This window comes from Triticum aestivum, chromosome 4A (genome assembly GCF_018294505.1).
Source record: "Triticum aestivum cultivar Chinese Spring chromosome 4A, IWGSC CS RefSeq v2.1, whole genome shotgun sequence".
Taxonomy (NCBI): domain Eukaryota; kingdom Viridiplantae; phylum Streptophyta; class Magnoliopsida; order Poales; family Poaceae; genus Triticum; species Triticum aestivum.
The window spans coordinates 12293063-12313520 of NC_057803.1; the positions used below are offsets into that span (position 1 = coordinate 12293063).

Here is a 20458-nt window from a genome sequence, read left to right on the forward strand (position 1 = left end):
GTGTCTACTCACTCAAATCAGTCGGAATGTGGAAGCATATATGGATGATATTGTTGTCAAGTCACGAAAAGGTTCCGACCTGCTCGCTGATCTCGCCGAAACATTTGCCAACCTCAGAAGATATGATATCAAGCTCAATCCATCAAAGTGCACATTTGGAGTTCCTGGTGGCAAGTTACTCGGTTTTCTCGTTTCCGAACGGGGAATCGACGCTAACCCAGAGAAGATTGGCACTATTCTCCGAATGAAACGCCCTGTGCGAGTGCACGATGTCCAGAAGCTTACTGGATGCTTGGCCGCATTAAGTCGATTCATCTCACGACTCGGTGAAAAGGCATTGCCTCTTTACCGACTGATGAAGAAGACAGACAAGTTCGAGTGGACTCCAGAAGCTGATGCAGCGTTTGCCGAGCTAAAACTCTGCTCTCCACCCAGCCGGTGCTTGCTGCTCCAATCAGCAAAGAGCCTCTGTTGCTCTATATCGCAGCCACAGGACAAGTCGTCAGTACTGTGCTAACGGTCGAGCGGGAAGAAGAAGGAAAAGCTCTCAAAGTTCAGCGCCCAGTGTATTATTTGTCTGAAGTCTTGACTCCATCCAAGCAGAGATATCCTCATTATCAGAAGCTTGTGTATGGAATATACATGACCACAAAGAAGGTTGCTCATTATTTCTCTGATCATTCCATCACAGTCGTCAGCGACGCTCCACTATCAGAGATTTTGCACAACAGAGATGCAACTGGTCGAGTGGCCAAATGGGCGATTGAACTTCTTCCCCTTGATATCAAGTTTGAGGCAAAGAAAGCCATTAAGTCCCAGGCAATAGCAGATTTCCTCGCCGAGTGGATTGAACAGCAGCAGCCGACTGAAGTTCACTCGGAGCATTGGACCATGTTTTTTGATGGCTCTAAGATGTTGAATGGTTCCGGTGCTGGGGTTGTCCTGGTTTCCCCCAGAGGAGATAAGCTCAGATATGTGCTCCAGATTCACTTTGATTCCTCCAACAATGAGGCAGAATATGAGGCCCTCTTATATGGGTTGCGCATGGCCATTTCACTCGGCGTCCGTCGCCTGATGGTCTATGGCGACTCGGATTTAGTGGTCAATCAGGTGATGAAAGAGTGGGACGTGAGAAGCCCAGCCATGACTGGATACTGCAGTGCAGTGAGGAAGCTGGAAAAGAAGTTCGAGGGGTTGGAGCTCCATCATATACCCCGACTGAAAAATCAAGCAGCTGATGATCTAGCAAAGATAGGTTCCAAGAGAGAAGCCATTCCGAGTGGTGTGTTCTTGGAGCATATACACACTCCGTCAGTCAAAGAAGATCCTTTCACCGAAGAAACTCCACAGCCCAAGAGTGCCACAGATCCGACTGAAGTTGAAGTCCCAGCGGTGGTCGACTTGATCATGGAGGTTTTGGTGGTCATTCCCGACTGGACAGTTCCGTATGTCGCATATATCCTGAGAAAAGAGCTTCCGGAGGATGAGGAAGAGGCTCGACAGATCGTCCGTCGATCTAAGGCCTTTACCGTAATCAAAGGACAATTATACAGAGAAAGCGCGACTGGAGTTGGTCAGAAGTGCATAACACCAGAAGAAGGTCGACTCATCCTCAATGATATTCACTCGGGGACCTGTGGTCATCATGCGTCCTCTCGGACCATCGTGGCCAAAGCATACCGAGCCGGATTTTACTGGCCAAAGGCGAATGAGATGGCAAAAGAGATAGTGGATAAGTGCGAGGGATGTCAGTTCTACTCGAATATGTCGCACAAGCCTGCGTCAGCTCTGAAGACCATCCCACTCGTCTGGCCTTTCGCAGTATGGGGACTGGACATGGTCGGTCCTTTGAGAACAGGACGAAGTGGCTTCACGCATGTACTGGTGGCAGTCGACAAGTTCACCAAGTGGATCGAGGCTAAACCAATCAAGAGCCTTGACACCGGTACTGCTGTTAGCTTCATCAGGGAACTAATATTCAGATATGGAGTCCCGCACAGCATCATTACGGATAATGGGTCGAACTTTGACTCAGAGGAATTCAGAGATTTCTGCAACTCCCAAGGCACACGGGTCGACTACGCTTCAGTCGCCCATCCGCAGTCGAATGGACAAGCAGAGCGAGCTAATGGACTGATTCTTAAGGGATTGAAGCCTCGACTGATGCGTGATCTCAAACACGCGGCTGGAGCTTGGGTCGACGAACTTCCCTCAGTGCTTTGGGGGCTGCGGACCACACCTAATCGGTCGACCGGAAGAACTCCATTCTTCTTGGTCTACGGAGCTGAAGCAGTCTTGCCGAGTGATCTTCTCCACAATGCTCCTCGAGTTGAAATCTACAACGAAGCAGAGGCTGAACAAGCGCGGCAGGACGCAGTCGACCTTTTAGAGGAAGAAAGGGAGATGGCTCTGATCCGGTCGACCATCTACCAACAAGATTTGCGTCGTTTCCACGCCAGAAATGTGAGAGGTCGAGCCTTCCAGGAAGGGGATTTAGTTCTCCGAGTGGATCAGCACAAACCACACAAGCTTGCTCCTTCTTGGGAAGGCCCCTTCATCGTCACCAAGGTTCTCCACAACGGGGCGTACCGTCTTTACAACGTCGAGCATAATATCGACGAGCCCCGAGCTTGGAACGCGGAACTACTCCGCCCATTTTACACTTAAGTTTTATCACTCGGATGAGTTGCAATAAAGTACTTCTGTAGTTCATGGACCTCAAAATAATAGTGTCATAGTTCCTCCATAATTTCTGTCACTTTTTATTTTTGTCCAATAAAATTCCCCCTCAGTGGGTGACTTAGCTGCGAATCCGTTTCGCCTAAGTTTGTAAAAATCCTACCGAGTGGTGAGCCAGACTCCCACTCGGAGGCTTAGCTGCGAATCCGTTTCGCCTAAGTTATCAAAATCCTACCGAGTGGTAAGCCAGCCTTCCACTCGGAGGCTTAGCTGCAGTCCAGGCTCGCCTAAGTTATCAAAATCCTACCGAGTGAAGAGCAACCCTCTCACTCGGGGGCTTAGCTGCAGTCCAAGGACTCGCCTAAGTTATAAAAATCCTACCGAGTGAAGAGCAACCCTCTCACTCGGGAACTTAGCTGCAGCCCTGTGCTCGCCTAAGTTATAAAAATCCTACCGAGTGTAGAGCAACCCTCTCACTCGGGAACTTAGCTGCAGTCCAAGCACTCGCCTAAGTTATCAAAATCCTACCGAGTGGTAAGCCAGACTTCCACTCGGGGGCTTAGCTGCAGTCCAAGCACTCGCCTAAGTTATCAAAATCCTACCGAGTGAAGAGCAACCCTCTCACTCGGGGGATTAGCTGCAGTCCAAGCACTCGCCTAAGTTATAAAAATCCTACCGAGTGAAGAGCAACCCTCTCACTCGGGGGCTTAGCTGCAGTCCAAGCACTCGCCTAAGTTATCAAAATCCTACCGAGTGGTAAGCCGGACTTTCACTCGGAGGCTTAGCTGCAGCCCTATGCTCGCCTAAGTTATAAAAATCCTACCGAGTGAAGAGCAACCCTCTCACTCGGGGGCTTAGCTGCAGTCCAAGCACTCGCCTAAGTTATCAAAATCCTACCGAGTGGTAAGCCGGACTTTCACTCGGAGGCTTAGCTGCAGCCCTATGCTCACCTAAGTTATAAAAATCCTACCGAGTGAAGAGCAACCCTCTCACTCGGGGGCTTAGCTGCAGTCCAAGCACTCGCCTAAGTTATCAAAATCCTGCCGAGTGAAGAGTAAACCTCTCACTCGGGGGCTTAGCTGCAGCCCAGTGCTCGCCTAAGTGGACTGAAGAATAAGTCGATCGCAGTAAAGACGCCTTGCTTTGAACCTGCAAAGGACATTTCGAGCCAAAGGCAATCGTATTCAAGCACCAAATTCAAGTTTGAATCGATATCTAAAGGAACCGAGAGTGCTCAGGCGTTAAGCCTGTTAAGGTTTATCGGTTACAATTCCACTCGGCATACCGAGGCAAATTTAAAGCGTCGAGCCAGAAAGAGTTTTTTACCCCTCCTGTGGAGGGCTGGAAGGAGCAACGAATTCATCAAGGTCAATTCCGTCGGCGATCCGAGTGGCAGCTGCAAGGAAAGTTTCCATAAAGGACCTGAAGTCGTGCTTCTTGGTGTTGGCCACCCGAAGAGCCGCCAGCTTCTCTTCTCGCGCATCTTTACAGTGGACTCGGGCCAGACACAGAGCAACATCTGCACCACACCGAGCCGAGGACTTTTTCCATTCCTGCACTCGACCAGGGATCGTGTTCAACCGGGCCATCAGCGACTCAAGGTCATTCTGAAGTGTCTCCTCAGGCCAGAGCGTCGAGTCGATGCGAGATGTGGCGGCCTTCAGCCTTGCGAGATAGTCCACGACAGCTGCAACACGAGACTCCAGTCGGAAAACATCCATGGCAACTTCGTCGTTCACCGGAGAATTGACGGGGTCGAGGTTTGGCTCCAGCCGGCTAGTTTCTTCTTCAAAGTTTTGACAGAATTCTGCAAGGATGATCACTAAGTCAAGGGGATGGTCGAATGGAAAAACCACAATTGGAAATGTTTGCCAAGCATAGAGGTTTACCTTCAAGCATAAGAAACAGCTTCTTGGCAAGACCACTCAGGAAGGCCTCCAGATCAGTTTTCTTCCCAGTCAATTTGCTGACTTGGTCGGTCAGGGCAGCTTTATCAGTTTTCAGTCGACTGACCTCCTTGTTGGCGATCCCAAGAGCAGCTTTCAGATTGGTATTGTCTTGTTCAAGCTTGGTGACTGAAGCTAACTTCTCGTCAGCAAGCTTGATCTTCTCAGCTAGTTCAAGGTCTTTCTTCTGTTGGGCCTCCCTTACCTTACCTATAAGTTACAGCAAGATCAGATTTTGAAACAAGCAAGGGGAAAAGCAGTCGTCAGGGCCTCACCAAACATACCTTCGGTCTCCTCCTTCGCCTTTGTCAGCTTCTCCTGAACCAGCTTCAGGCTCAGCTCGAGTTGAGTATGCTTGTGTTCCAGCTCAGAGTAGCGAGTCACAAGATCACAAGAGTTCTGCGAAGAACCAATCGACTAAGTGTCAAATATAATTCACTTCCGAGTGAAAAAGGAAAAACACACGTTTCTAAGACTACAACCGAATACAAGCATTCGACCGTAGTCTCGGGGACTACACCCAGTGGGTGCACTCAGCGTGCCCCCACTAATTCTGTTGAAGACAAAGTCGACCAGTCGACCTCAAAAAAAAGAGCGAGATGCATTCTCTAAGACTGTGATCAACTACAAGCAGTCGACCACAGTCTCGGGGACTACACCCAGTGGGTGCACTCACCGTGCCCCCACCGGTTTGTGAAATCCAGTCGACATACTTGACTGACAGAAAAATTAACATCATAAAGCCTAAGGCCGACTGCCAGCAGTCGACCTTAGCCTTGGGGACTACACCCAGTGGGTGCACTCAGCGTGCCCCCACCGGTTTGTGAAATCCAGTCGACATAATCGACTGACAGAAAAATTGACATCATAAAGCCTAAGGCCGACTGCCAGCAGTCGATCTTAGCCTTGGGGACTACACCCAGCGGGTGCACTCAGCGTGCCCCTGCTAACATGGAGTTTATTCGACACACCCACTGGGTGACTACTATAAATTCCGGAAAGAAAAAGTTTTTGGTAGCATATCCAACAGAACAAACAGTGGTCGACTGACCTGGACATTGCTTTGGAGGGCAGAACTGGCGTCATAAGCCGCCTGGCTCGCATCCCGGATGGTCTTTAGCTGCTCCATCATGATTCCCGCCTGGCGTATCGCCTCCTTCGCTGCGCCAGCTTGGTCCTCTGGGACGTGGTGCGTCGTGAAGAGGGAGGGCTGCTGAGCACTCGTCAATGGATCTGCGAAGGACACCGTGTGTCGAGTGGTGTTCTCTTCCTCCACAGTCAGAATCTCAGGCGCCGTCACATCCTGAGGCACCTTACTGGCGGACGCTTTCCGACTCCTCCTGCGCTTCAGCGGCTCTTCATCCTCATCATCATCAGGGAGATTGATAACAGTATTGGGTGGAGCTACGGAGAAGAATCAGGATCAGAGATCACGAGTCAGTCGACATCAAGATCAGAGATCGCGAGTCAGTCAACTAAGAACGGCGTTAAGAATACAGTACCTGGGTTCAAAGTTGCTGCGTCCTCCATCTCGTGGTCATCAGCCCGGGCCGAGGTTTCAGAAGTAGCAGCACTGCAACTCCAAAAGATCAGTCGACTAACTTCAGCGTCGACCAGAGACAAAGTTCACACAAAATAAGAAAATATGAGCAGCACGGTTACCCTGATATGGTGGGGATGGACACCTTCATCTTCGGCAGGAGCTTGACCGGCTTCGACGAGGCCGCCCTGGGCTGCTTCGGCGCCTTTTCAGTCGGCACCGGAGAGGTGGTCCGAGGGCGCTTGGTCGACTGAGTGGCGGTCGCAACCCCCTTACCACGTTCGGTCGAAGGGTCGTGGACAAGTTTCGACCGCCTTTCTGAGCGCGGTGGTACGACCTCCTCCTCCTCTTCTTCCTCGTCCTCGACGTCATCTTCATCACCGTCATCATCATCATCGTCGTCATCATCCTCTGCAACATCCGAGTCCCATTCCTCCTCTTCCTGGCTCTCGCCCCCGCTCGCCTCGCCCTCCTCAGTCGAAGCTTGTGCCCCATTGGGCATCGAGTACAGCTCGGTGAGGGCCTAGCAGATGTCCAGACAAGGATCAGTCGACCAGTCGGCAGGGTAAACAGAAATGAATGCGACAAGAGCGCAGTGGAGAGCAGGGCAAGTGTACCTTGTTTGGATCACTGTTGTGGTCGAGTGGAGGAATCCTTCTGGCTCCGCGTGGGTTATCCTTGTTTCCGGTAACGGCTACCATCCATCTTTCCAGAGTGACGTCGTCGACTGCTTCTGGATGGACTCTAGTCTCGTCTTCGGTCCCACGGTACAACCACATGCAGTGGCTCCGGAACTGAAGGGGCTGGATGCGACGCCTGAGGAAGACCTCCAGGAGGTCCATGCCAGTCACTCCCTCCCGAACCAACTGCACCACACGCTCCATCAACATCTTCACGTCAGCTTTCTCCTCTGGAATCAGCTTCAGAGGGGAGGGCTTGTTCACTCGGTCCATGGTAAACGGAGGGAGTCCACTCGACTGCCCTGGCGTCGACTGGACCTGGCAGTAGAACCAAGTCGACTGCCAGCCTCTGACGGACTCGGGAAAGGTCATGGGCGGGAAGGTGCTCTTATTCCTCACCTGGATCCCCAGACCCCCACACATTTGGACGACTCGGGTTCTCTCATCACCTGGGCTCGCCTTCTTCACGGTCTGAGATCGACACGTGAATATATGCTTGAACAAACCCCAGTGCGGTCGACAGCCCAGGAAACCCTCACACATGGACACGAATGCAGCAAGATAGGCAATAGAGTTTGGGGTAAAGTGGTGAAGCTGCGCTCCAAAGAAATTCAAGAAGCCACGGAAGAAAACACTCGGCGGCAAGGAAAATCCACGATCAACATGGGTGGCCAAGAGCACACACTCACCCTCTTCTGGCTGGGGCTGCCACTCCTTCCCCGGAAGCCTCGCAGCTCCATGAGGGATCAAGCCCTCGTTGGCCATGTCGAGGAGGTCATTCTCGGTGATGGTCGACTGGATCCAGTCTCCTTGGACCCAGCCCTTCGGCAGGCGGGATCTGGACGAGGACCCGCCGCGGCTGGTGGATCTCCCCTTTGCCTTCTCCGACGCCGACGCCTTCTTCGCGCGTTCCAGCGCCGCCGTCTTCTCCTTGGCCATGGTTGCCGGCGAGATGCGCGAAGGAAAGTGGTGCGGGGGCGAGAGCGAGCACGCTGGGCGGAGAAGAAGGAAGCAGAGAGAGAGAGAGAATGCTGAGGCGCAGCACAGGAATCCTCACCGGGCGCATTTATAAGGTCCCTTCCGAGTGGATGACATGTGGGCCCGGTCGATCTAATCATATCAGGAACAGTTATGCAGACGGGATACGTGGCGGATAAAGCGGCGCGGAGATCGAGGCGTCTATGTCCCGTCCTATCCGAACGCCGCGGTCCGCTCCACTTCGCGCGCGTCCCCAAATTTCGCATCCCGCGGAATCCGCGAACGGCAGATCAGTCTGTCAGACGCGGAGTTTCCTGCGATCCGTCGCTCGGGGATCGTCAAAGCCCGAAATATCACTCGACAAAAGAAGAGAATGGATCAAGTCGACTGAAGACAAGTTGCTCACTGTCGACAAAGAGGTTCTTTGGTCCAGAACAGCGCACGACCAGAGCGCAAAGGTTAATCGGAAACGACATCAACTCCTTCTTCACTCGAAGCCTCAATCCATTCAGGGGCTAATGATGGGGTTATGTACCTAGGGTAGGGTCATGGACCTGATCCAAGTAACTTACCCAAGGACATCCTTAGAAGAGGTCGCCTTCCAGTCGACCAACAAGGACTCACTCGACTGGCCTGAAGGACTCGACCACGAAGACTCGCTCGACCACAAGGAGGTCAAGAGGCACTCTGCACTGCAACGGCCTGTAATTAAGTAGCCTTTATGATAGTAAAGACACTTTATGTGGGGCGTTACCAGTAACGCCCCAGACTTAACTCACCTTAAACCCTCTCCTACGTGGGCTGGCTGGGGTCCTGGCGCACTCTATATAAGCCACCCCCCTCCACAGGCAGAGGGGTTCGGCACCTTGTAACTCATATACTCATAATCCACTCGACCGCCTCCGGGCTCCGAGACGTAGGGCTGTTACTTCCTCCGAGAAGGGCCTGAACTCGTACATCCCTTGTGTTTACAACCTCTCCATAGCTAGGACCTTGCCTCTCCATACCTACCCCCACTCTACTGTCAGGCTTAGAACCACGACAAGCGGTGCATCAAAGACGTAAGCCTTCTGTGTAGCAGTGAGGACACTCCTCGGACTACGGACCTAGTCCGCATCATTGCTTACAATATCTTTCAACTTAATCTTTCTCTAGGAACGTATTGAAACAGGGAGCTACAACGTGAGCTATTTATCTACAACATATTTGCAAAGACAATTTAGACTATGTTCATGACAATTGAGTTCATCTAATGAACTCCCACTCAGATAGACATCCCTCTAGTCATCTAAGTGAAACATGATCCGAGTCAACTAGGCCGTATCCGATCATCACGTGAGACGGACTAGTCAACATCGGTGAACATCTTCATGTTGATCGTATCTTCTATACGACTCATGCTCGACCTTTCGGTCTTCCGTGTTCCGAGGCCATGTCTGTACATGCTAGGCTCGTCAAGTCAACCTAAGTGTTTTGCTGTGTAAATCTGGCTTACACCCGTTGTATTCGAACATTAGAATCTATCACACCCGATCATCACGTGGTGCTTCGAAACGACGAACCTTCACAACGGTGCACAGTTAGGGGGAACACTTTTCTTGAAATTTTAGTGAGGGATCATCTTATTTAAGCTACCATCGTTCTAGGCAAATAAGATGTAAAACATGATAAACATCACATGCAATCAAATAGTGACATGATATGGCCAATATCATTTTGCTCCTTTTGATCTCCATCTTCGGGGCTCCATGATCATCATTGTCACCGGCACGACACCATGATCTCCATCATCATGATCTCCATCATCGTGTCTTCTTGAAGTTGTCTTGTCATCTATTACTTCTACTACTATGGCTAACGCTTTAGCAATAAAGTAAAGTAATTACATGACATTTATGTTGACACGCAGGTCATAAATAAATTAAGACAACTCCTATGGCTCTTGTCGGTTGTCATACTCATCGACATGCAAGTCGTGATTCCTATTACAAGAACATGATCAATCTCATACATCACATATATCATTCATCACATCCTTTTGGCCATATCACATCACAAGGCATATGCTGCAAAAACAAGTTAGACATCCTCTAATTGTTGTTGCAAGTTTTTACGTGGCTGCTATAGGTTTCTAGCAAGAACGTTTCTTACCTACGCGAAAACCACAACGTGATATGCCAATTTCTATTTACCCTTCATAAGGACCCTTTTCATCGAATCTGATCCGACTAAAGTGGGAGAAACAGACACCCGCTAGCCACCTTATGCAACTAGTGCATGTCAGTCGGTGCAACCAGTCTTACGTAAGAGTACGTGTAAGCTCGGTCCGGGCCGCTTCATCCCACGATGCCGCCGAATCAAGATAAGACTAGTAACGGCAAGTAAATTGACAATATCGATGCCCACAACTGCTTTGTGTTCTACTCGTGCATAAAAACTACGCATAAACCTAGCTCATGATGCCACTGTTGGGGAACGTAGCAGAAATTCAAAATTTTCTACGCATCACCAAGATCAATCTATGGAGTAATCTAGCAACAAGGGGAAGGAGAGTGCATCTACATACCCTTGTAGATCGCTAAGCAGAAGCGTTCAAGTGAACGGGGTTGATGGAGTCGTACTCGTCGTGATCCAAATCACCGATGATCCTAGTGCCGAACGGACGGCACCTCCGTGTTCAACACACGTACAGCCCGGTGACGTCTCCTACGCCTTGATCCAGCAAGGGGAGAAGGAGAGGTTGGGGAAGACTCCATCCAGCAGCAGCACGACGGCGTGGTGGTGGTGGAGGAGCGTGGTACTCCAGCAGGGCTTCGCCAAACACCGCAAGAGACGAGGAGGGAGAGGGGTAGGGCTGCGCCAAGAAGGAGATGTTCTCGTGTGTATGGCAGCCCAAAACCTCAAGTATATATAGGGGAGGGGAGGGGCTGCGCCCCCACCTAGGTTTCCATCCCTAGGGGTGGCGGCCAGCCCTAGATCCCATCTAGGGGGGCGGCCAAGGGGGGAGAGAGGGGGGCGCACCACTAGGTGGGCCTTAGGCCCATCTGAGCCTAGGGTTTCCCCCTTTTCCCTTCTCTCTTCGCCTTGGGCCCTGGTAGGGGGGCGCACCAGCCCACCTGGGGCTGGTCCCCTCTCACACTTGGCCCACGCAACCCTCTGGGGCAGGTAGCCCCACCTGGTGGACCCCCGGGACCCTCCCGGTGGTCCCGGTACGTTACCGATAGCACCCGAAACTTTTCCGGTGACCAAAACAGGACTTCCCATATATAAATATTTACCTCCAGACCATTCCGGAACTCCTCGTGACGTCCTGGATCTCATCCTAGACTCCGAACAACATTTGGTAACCACATATATCTATTCCCTATAACCCTAGCGTCATCGAACCTTAAGTGTGTAGACCCTACGGGTTCGGGAGTCATGCAGACATAGCCGAGACAACTCTCCGGTCAATAACCAACAGCGGGATCTGGATACCCATGTTGGCTCCCACATGTTCCACGATAATCTCATCAGATGAACCACGATGTCAAGGATTCAATCAATCCCGTATACAATTCCCTTTGTCCATCGGTATGATACTTGCCTGAGATTCAATCGTCGGTATCCTGATACCTTGTTCAATCTCGTTACCGGCAAGTCTCTTTACTCGTTCCGTAACACATCATCCCATGATCAACTCCTTGATCACATTGTGCACATTATGATGATGTCCTACCAAGTTGGCCCAGAGATACCTCTCCATTTACACGGAGTGACAAATCCCAGTCTCGATTCGTGCCAACCCAACAGACACTTTCGGAGATACCTGTAGTGTACCTTTATAGCCACCCAGTTACGTTGTGACGTTTGGCACACCCAAAGCACTCCTACGGTATCCGGGAGTTGCACAATCTCATGGTCTAAGGAAATGATACTTGACATTAGAAAAGCTTCAGCAAACGAACTACACGATCTTTGTGCTAGGCTTAGGATTGGGTCTTGTCCATCACATCATTCTCCTAATGACGTGATCCGTTATCAACGACATCCAATGTCCATGGTCAGGAAGCCGTAACCATCTATTGATTAACGAGCTAGTCAACTAGAGGCTTACTAGGGACATGGTGTTGTCTATGTATCCACACATGTATCTGAGTTTCCTATCAATACAATTCTAGCATGGATAATAAACGATTATCATGAACAATGAAATATAATAATAATAACTAATTTATTATTGCCTCTAGGGCATATTTCCAACAGCGAGCCCCAATCCGATCTAGATCGGGGGAGGGGGAGGTGTGGGACGAGTGGGGAGGGAAGTGGTGTCGGTGGGGGTTAGGGTTTAGCCGCCCACATGGGTTATAGGCAGGGGTAAGTGGGCCGGCCTGGCAGGCCACTGGCTGGGCTGAGGCCCAATTGGCCTGGGGGTTTTCTGGGTTTTTTTGTAATTTCTTTTCTTTTTATTTATTTCTTTTCTGTTTTATTTCATTTTAAGTTTTTTAGGCATTTTATAAAAATGAGTTTTCTTTATTATAATTACCCTAATGATATTCGGCACCCACCGAACTATTTTGTTTAATATTTTGAAAACTTTTGTCGTTTGACTTGTTTAGAATTTAAATTTGAAACGGTTTTGAATTAACCCGAGATTAACTATAGTGACAGATGTGACGTGGCACCATTAATGTGAGATTACTGTAGCATGATTATCTGGGCGTTACAGTGGTGCTCCTGGTTGTTTTCAGGGTATATGAGTATATATGGGAGGAAGAAGTAGGTCGGTTGAGCCACGAGGGGGGAGGGTGCGCCCAGGGGGTAGGCGTGCCCCCTGCCTCGTGGACTCCTCGTTTGTTTCTTGACGTCCACTCGAAGTCCTCTGGACCACGTTTGTTCCAAAAATCACGTTCCCGAAGGTTTCATTCCGTTTGGACTCCGTTTGATATTCCTTTTCTACGAAACACTGAAATAGGCAAAAAAAACAGCAAATTGCACTCGGCCTTGGGTTAATAGGTTAGTCCCAAAAATAAAAGTGTAAAATAAAGCCCATTAAACATCCAAAACAGAATATATAATAGCATGGAACAATCAAAAATTATAGATACGTTGGAGACGTATCAAGCATCCCCAAGCTTAATTCCTGCTCGTCCTCGAGTAGGTAAATGATAAAAACAGAATTTTTGATGTGGAATGCTTTCTAGCATATTCTTCAATGTAATTCTCTCTATTGTGGCGTGAATGTTCAGATCCGAAAGGTTCAAGATAAAAATTTAATGTTGACATAAAAATAATAATACTCCAAGTATGCTAATCAAGCAATTATGTCTTATCAAAATAACATAGCCAAAGAAAGCTTATCCCTACAAAATCATATAGTTTGTCCATGCTCCATTTTCGTCATACAAAATGCTCTTATCATGCACAACCCCGATGACAAGCCAAGCAATTGTTTCATACTTAGCTTTTTCAAACTCTTTCAACTTTTACGCAATATATGAGCGCGAGCCATGGACATAGCACTATGGGTGGAATAGAATATAATGATTGAGGTTGTGTGAGAAGACAAAAGGGGAGAAAGTCTCACATTGACGCGACTAGTCAATGGGCTATGGAGATGCCCACTGATTGATGTCAATGCAAGGAGTAGGGATTGCCATGCAACGGATGCACTAGAGCTATACATATATGAAAGCTCATCAAAGAAACTAAGTGGGTGTGCATCCAACTTGCTTGCTCATGAAGACCTAGAGCATTTGAGGAAGCCCATTATTGGAATATACAAGCCAAGTTCTATAATGAAAAATTCCCACTAGTATATGAAAGTGAAAAAATAAGAGACTCTCTATCATGAAGATCATGGTGCTATTTTGAAGCACAAGTGTGGAAAAAAGGATAGTAACATTGTCCCTTCTCTCTTTTTGTCTCATTTTTTGTTTGGGTCTTCTTTTCTCTTTTTTATGGCCTCTTTTTTTCGTCCGAAGTCTCATCCCGACTTGTGGGGGAATCATAGTCTCCATCATCCTTTCCTCACATGGGACAATGCTCTAATGATGATCATCAAACTTTTGTTTATTTACAACTCAAGAATTAGAACTCGATACTTAGAACAAAATATGACTCTATGTGAATGCCTCCCGCGGTGTACCGAGATTGCGATGAATCAAGAGTGACATTTATGAAAAATTAAGCATGGTGGCTTCGCCACAAATACGATGTCAACTGCATGATCATGCAAAGCAATATGACAATGATGATGCGTGTCATAATAAATGGAACGGTGGAAAGTTGCATGGCAATATATCTCGGAATGGCTATATATGGAAATGCCATAATATGTAGGTTTGGTGGCTGTTTTGAGGAAGATATAAGGAGGCTTATGTGTGATAGAGCATATCATATCACAGGGTTTGGATGCACCGGCGAAGTTTGCACCAACTCTTAAGGTGAGAAAGGGCAATGCACGGTACCGAAGAGGCTAGCAATGATGGATGGGTGAGAGTGCGTATAATCCATGGACTCAACATTAGTCATAAAGAACTCACATACTTATTGCAAAAATCTACAAGTCATCAAAACCAAGCACTACGTGCATGCTCCTAGGGGGATAGATTGGTAGGAAAAGACCATCGCTCGTCCCCGACCGCCACTCATAAGGAAAGCAATCAAAGAACACCTCATGCTTCAAATTTGTCACATAACGTTTACCATACATGCATGCAACGCGACTTGCAAACTTCAACACAAGTAGTTCTCAGTTTCACAATTACCCAACTAGCACACCTCTAGTATTACCACCTTTATATCTCAAAACAACTATCAACCATCCAACTTCTCTTAGTATTTAAAATTTATAACCAAAGAAAATTACCATGCTGTTCTAAAGGACTCTCAAAATAATATAAGTGAAGCATGAGAGATCAATTATTTCTATAAAAGAGAACCACCGTCCTTCTCTAAAAGATATAAGCGAAGCACTAGAGCAAAATTATCCGACTCAAAAGATATAAGTGAAGCACATAGAGTATTCTAATAAATTCCAATTCATGTGTGTCTCTCCCAAAGGTGTGTACAGCAAGGATGATTGTGGTAAGCTAAAAAGCAAAGACTCAAATCATACAAGACGCTCCAAGCAAAACACATATCATGTGGTGAATATAAATATAGCTCCAAATAAAGTTACCGATAGACGAAGACGAAAGAGGGGATGCCTTCCGGGGCATCCCCAAACTTAGGCTTTTGGTTGTCCTTGGATTTTACCTTGGGGTGCCTTGGGCATCCCCAAGCTTAGGCTCTTGCCTCTCCTTGTTTCATAATCCATCAAATCTTTGCCCAAAACTTGAAAACTTCACAACACAAAACTTAAAAGAAAATCTCGTGAGCTCCGTTAGTAAAAGAAAACAAACCACCACTTCAAGGTACTGTAATGAACTAATTTTTTTATTTATATTGGTGTTAAACCTATTGTATTTCAACTTTTCTATGGTTCATAAACTCTATTACTCCCCCCGTTCATTTTTATAAGGCGCGGAGCAAAATCTACTACAAACTCGCTCGGTCACGCACAAAAAACGTGTTTTCCATTTTTACCCCCGTGTCGGTCGGGGACACGGTAGCGAAACACTCGCATCCCTCTCTCACTCGCGACTCACCCACATCTCTCCCTCACGCATCGCCGGCGTCGGCGCGCTCTTCCTCGCCCTCTCTCACCCGCACCACCTCTCCTCGAGCTCCTCCCTCGCTCGCATTGCCGGCGCCCTCTCCCCGCGCGCGTCACTGGCGCTCTCTTCCTCTCACATCTCCGTCTGCATATTTAAAAATGGGATTTTTTCCCTCTGGCTCTCCGATCTTGACCGGTGGTGCTCGATCTGCGGAGCTGCTGCTGATGGTCACCTGCCCGGAGCTGCTGCTGCCCGGATCTGGTAGCTGCACCGGCAGATGTTCTTCTTGAGCTGGGACCGCTTGTTGGTTTCGGCTAGAAGAGGGAGGAGGTGATGCCGGCCAAGTACCTGCAGGCGTTCGAGAGGAGAGGCGACCGGAGTTGCACCGGCGTCGACTGCGCGTGCCGCATCCTCACCGGAAACGTGCCCTTCGGCCTCCCCATCAGCCGCACCCTCGTCATTTCCCTCCCCAAGGTCTGCAAGTCCCTCTCCGTCCAGCTCATGTGCAGAGGTATGTGTTCCACTTAGAGCAATTTCTTTTCAGGGAACCAACTGAACTCCGATTAAGGAATCAAGTTCTTGTATGTTCCATTCTTTGTGATTTGCAGATACAGCGACGCAAATCCCAGCTCCCCCCCTCTACGTAATTCTTCTTGCTTAACCTGCCACTGCCATTATACAAGTGAGTGTACATTACTGAAGCTAATTGACACTGCACTATGAACTTGCAGGGCCTATTGCATTTTGCTCCGGGGAAGCTAATTAACACTGCACGAAAACCCTTTGCTTAAGCATCTAACGACATTCTGCTCGTGCCTTAACTGTATCAAAGTTGCAAACTAATTTGTTTGTCTAAATGTACGTTTCGCAACTCTACAGCAGTGTTGCCGCCGGAGTTATCAGTGGATGAGACGGCGACGCCACCAGCGCTTGAATCACCGCCCACCACTCCCACAGGAGTCTTCTTCCCCCAGGTTGCTATCTTCTCATCGCACCTGCACCTGCTTTTGCTTGTTGGAGTATAAATTGGTCGATATAAAGTGTAATCTGGATAGTTGCTTGGTATAAAGTGTACTCCACAACAAACTCTGCTTCTGCAAAAAAGAACTCTGGCTATATTTTTTGGAGAATAAAAAATGAAGGAGAAAGGTTGTGATGTTTTGCATAGCCTAGATGTGACAGTCTTGGCATTCCATAATTTAACCCAGCTAAATAATGTTTTGCATAATTTAACCCAACTGAAAGAGTTGATCGACATGAATTGTTTTCGGAGTAGTTCATCGACAGTACATTGAATGTTAAAAATTCAGTTAAGCAGGCATGATACTCCTATTCTTGGAGTAAAAATTCAGTTAAAGAGCTTTGCATCTCTGTTTTATTGCAAGCAAGTTTGCATCTCATTTTTCTTGCAAGCAAGTTTGCTGAAGTGTTTGCAACTTGCTAGGATTATCTATCCGTCTATCTATCTACTGGAGTATCTATCTATCTATACCGGAGTATATATCCCAACAATAAATACTGGAGTATATATTCTTTACTTCAGCTCTCTTCTTTTCCAACAATAAATACTGGACTATATATTCCAATATATAGCAAGTACTCCAAGTTTAAGCTGGAGTAGCAATATATATCATAATATATAGTGTGTGGCAACAATAAATATAGACTCCAAGCACGCACATAAACACATACTCCAACAAACTGGAGTAGAATACACAACAAGTACACACAGAATACACAACAAACTGGATAGGATCAGCGTCCAAGCATCTCTAGTGCCATTGCATACACTTCAGGAGGAACTGAGATCTTGGGCGGTAGCAGTTGTAGCCTTTCTAGCCTATCATTGTTCATGTGCGGGATTTTGTATTTATTGGCTCCACCATTCTTCATTACTTCAACCATGCAAGTCTGCAGAGTTATGAATACTCTGTTAAGTTTTGAAACTTCATATCCATCGAACTCCTCTTGAACACCTTTAATCAGCTCTGGAATAGTTTTTGGACTTTTGCAGTCTATTAGCGATTGAATAGAGCTGAAGAACCCAAGGTTCAGGGCGTTCATGTCTGGAGAATTTGGAGGCTGATACATTATTCTAATGTCCAGGCCACTTTCGTCCACAGCTTCTGTGAATGCTTGATCATTAGGTAGGATATGTGTTCTCGCGTTATCTTGCTGGATAAAAATGGGCTGTCCATCATCATCTGCAGGCCACAATGCTTGAATCGCTAGCACAACCTTCTGTATAATGTACTCTCTCATCACATCCCTCGTCACTATGACAGGCTTTGTTTGCAATGTTCCTTTTTCCCTGTTCTTGCTTCTTTTTGCTGCTGCAGTCACTCTCACAAATTGCCATACCCCAATTTTTTCGGAGAATGTCATGTTCCCATCTTCGTCAAACCGTGGTCTTGCTACCGCTATGAGAAACATCACTTTTCCAATAGAGTTTTTGACAGGTCTTTCCGGGTCCTCTTCGTCAGGCAGCAGATAGTAGTTCCTTTTTTTCTTGGTCATGGTGAACCATTTCTCGTCGATGTGAACAATATTATGCATACTCCTGAAACTTGGGCTTACATCTCCTAATGTTGCCTCATCTAGCATACACAGGCAAAAATCCACCCTATCTCTCTTATTTTTCTCTGTCAGTACCGGCTTTACCCTGTTGGAGTGTCTCCTTATCTTAGTCAACTTGAACTTCTTATATAGTGTAGTAGGGCTTACACCCAGTGCCTTGGCTAGAGATCGAATAGTTGACCTCTTGTTTAAGGGAATTGTCGGAATGAGAGATAGAATATCATCATAAGACTTTCTTCCACAATTTTCCTTTCTTTTGTTTGAAACATCCACCTCCTGACCAAGGCCTTTTTGTTTCATTGCCTTCTCCCATATTCTTTGAATAACTCAAACATGTGCTCCAAATATTGCAGCCACGTCCTTCTTATCAGTTCTCTTGAACTTGCCTCCTCTACTCTTATGGAGGGTTTCCAAGGACATGTAAGCGGCATATCTCTGTGCATCAGTGAGCCAATTCCTTTGCCTTTGTACTCCTACAATAGCAATAGAATAATAAAATTAATTATTGCAAGAATATTACAAATTGGTTGCTGGAAATGTAAACAAGAGGTCAACAATAGCAATAAAAGTTCCATGGGATAGGAGTATTGCTTGCTTTGCTTGCTGTAAATATAAACATAAATGTTGGTTGCTGAAAATATAAATGTAAACTAAATTTGTAAATATAAACTAAACTTTATACTCCAGGATTGACCTCTGTTGCAGGCAAGCAAGCAAATTACTCCATAATTTGTTTTTGCATTGCTTTTTCTTTTTAATTTGGAGTAGTATAAAAATATTTTGAGGTACACTGTTGTTCTTGCAGCAGTTTCTTTTCCATTCCTAGCTGTCAGAGTATATGTTTATTTACACACACATACATGTTGTGAGAGTATATGCTCTTTGAGGTACACCATGGTTCTTGTGGAGTTTGTTCAATTTGCCTATAAGCAAATGAGGCAAAAACTGAAATACCCCCACAATTGTCCAGGAGACCTCTGTTGCTTGTTGAAAATATAAATGTTGCTTGCTTGCTGAAAATATAAATGTAAATGTTGTTTGCTGATACTAATGTTGCTTGCATTATCTCCTTCTTTCTAGTATGCCTTGTGTACCATGACATTTCTTTGTTGTCATTTTAATTACTCCATACATAAGGAAAGAAAGGCAACAATAAATTTGATTACTCCACTAAAATGTTAATTACTCCATTCTAGTGGAGTAATCTTTTTTAGCCTTCCATAGAGAAGACTCTGATATCCATTTGATTTGATTTAGCCACTTTAATACTCCATAGTGGAGTAGTGTTGAATAACCTGTGAACAAAACGAAGCTTCCTCATATGCACTATTCAATCTTAGCAATCCCTTCTCTGTTACTTCTCTGAGGCATAATTTAATGCAAGATTAGAAGAAATTATACCTGAATTTTGATCAGCATTGTTGCCTTCTTCTTCAGGTTCTTCGTTGCCTTCTTCGGGTGGAGTGAAATTGAGGTCTGGGACTACCATGCTTGCAATTGGGAACGATATGTTGTTGTTGCTTCTGTTGAGGGCCAGTGATTTGCTACTGTCAATGTTGAGGATTTGCTGCTGTTGCTTCTATTAAGGGCCAATGATCTGTTGTTGTTTCTTCTGTTGAGGATCTGCTGCCGAAGGCAAGGAGCTACAGTTGAGGATCTGCTACTGTTGCCAGGGGACAAGCCGGCAAGGAGCACCGAGCCTGGAGGTGGTCACGAATGAGGAGCTCCTGATCTTCTCCCCTGGCCCCCGGCGAGCTGGACCTTCTGGCGACACGGGGAAGAAGGGAGGTGGTTCTGGGCGAGCTTGACCTTGCTGGCGAAGTGCTGCTGGGGCCAGCGGCCGGAGAGGTGCCCTCCTGGGGCCGGCGGTGAGGTTCCTTGATGAGCAGGAAGCTGGGCAGGGAGGAGGAGATCCTGGGCGGAGGAGAATCTAGGCGAGGTGGGCAGGGAGAAGCTGGGCGGCGAGCCGGTGGCGCGCTGGGAGGCGACACACTTGGCGAAGCGATCTCGATGGTTTTTGAATTTCAAATTGATCGAAGGGTACTGTTGTCCATTAGCAATTTTTGGGGGCTTTCGAAAATCTCCTTCCGCACCTTACAAAAGTGAACGGAGGGAGTACTAGTCATAGATTCATCAAAATAAGCAATCAACACACGAAAAACAGAATCTGTCAAAAACAAAACAGTCTGTAGTAATCTGTAGGTTTTGAATATTTCTGGAACCCCAAAAATTCTAAAATAAATTGCTGAATGTGAGGAATTTATCTATTAATCATCTTCAAAAATAATTAATTAAATAGCACTTTCTAGTAAAAAATGGCAGCAAATCTCGTGAGCGCTAAAGTTTCTGTATTTTACAGCAAGATCGCAAAGACTTTCCCCGAGTCTTCCAAAGGTTCTACTTGGCACAAACACTAAT

General features: G+C 47.1%; 1 protein-coding gene across 2 annotated transcripts; it reads left to right on the forward strand.

Annotated features, from left to right (window-relative positions):
- Positions 1–15379: 15379 nt before the first annotated feature.
- LOC123084784 (non-specific lipid transfer protein GPI-anchored 21) lies at positions 15380–20192 on the forward strand. Of its 2 annotated transcripts, none has more exons than XR_006439401.1 (4): positions 15380–15974; positions 16072–16145; positions 16343–16437; positions 19478–20192. XR_006439401.1 is itself a non-coding variant. In XM_044506298.1 (4 exons), exons 1-3 carry the CDS (start codon positions 15797–15799, stop codon positions 16252–16254), a joined length of 273 nt encoding a protein of 90 aa, XP_044362233.1. In that variant the 5' UTR covers positions 15381–15796; the 3' UTR covers positions 16255–16437; positions 19478–20192. The 2 variants fall into 2 exon arrangements, 1 of the variants encoding a protein (XP_044362233.1); XM_044506298.1 differs by having other exon boundaries at positions 15381–15974; positions 16072–16106; positions 16195–16437.
- Positions 20193–20458: the final 266 nt, after the last annotated feature.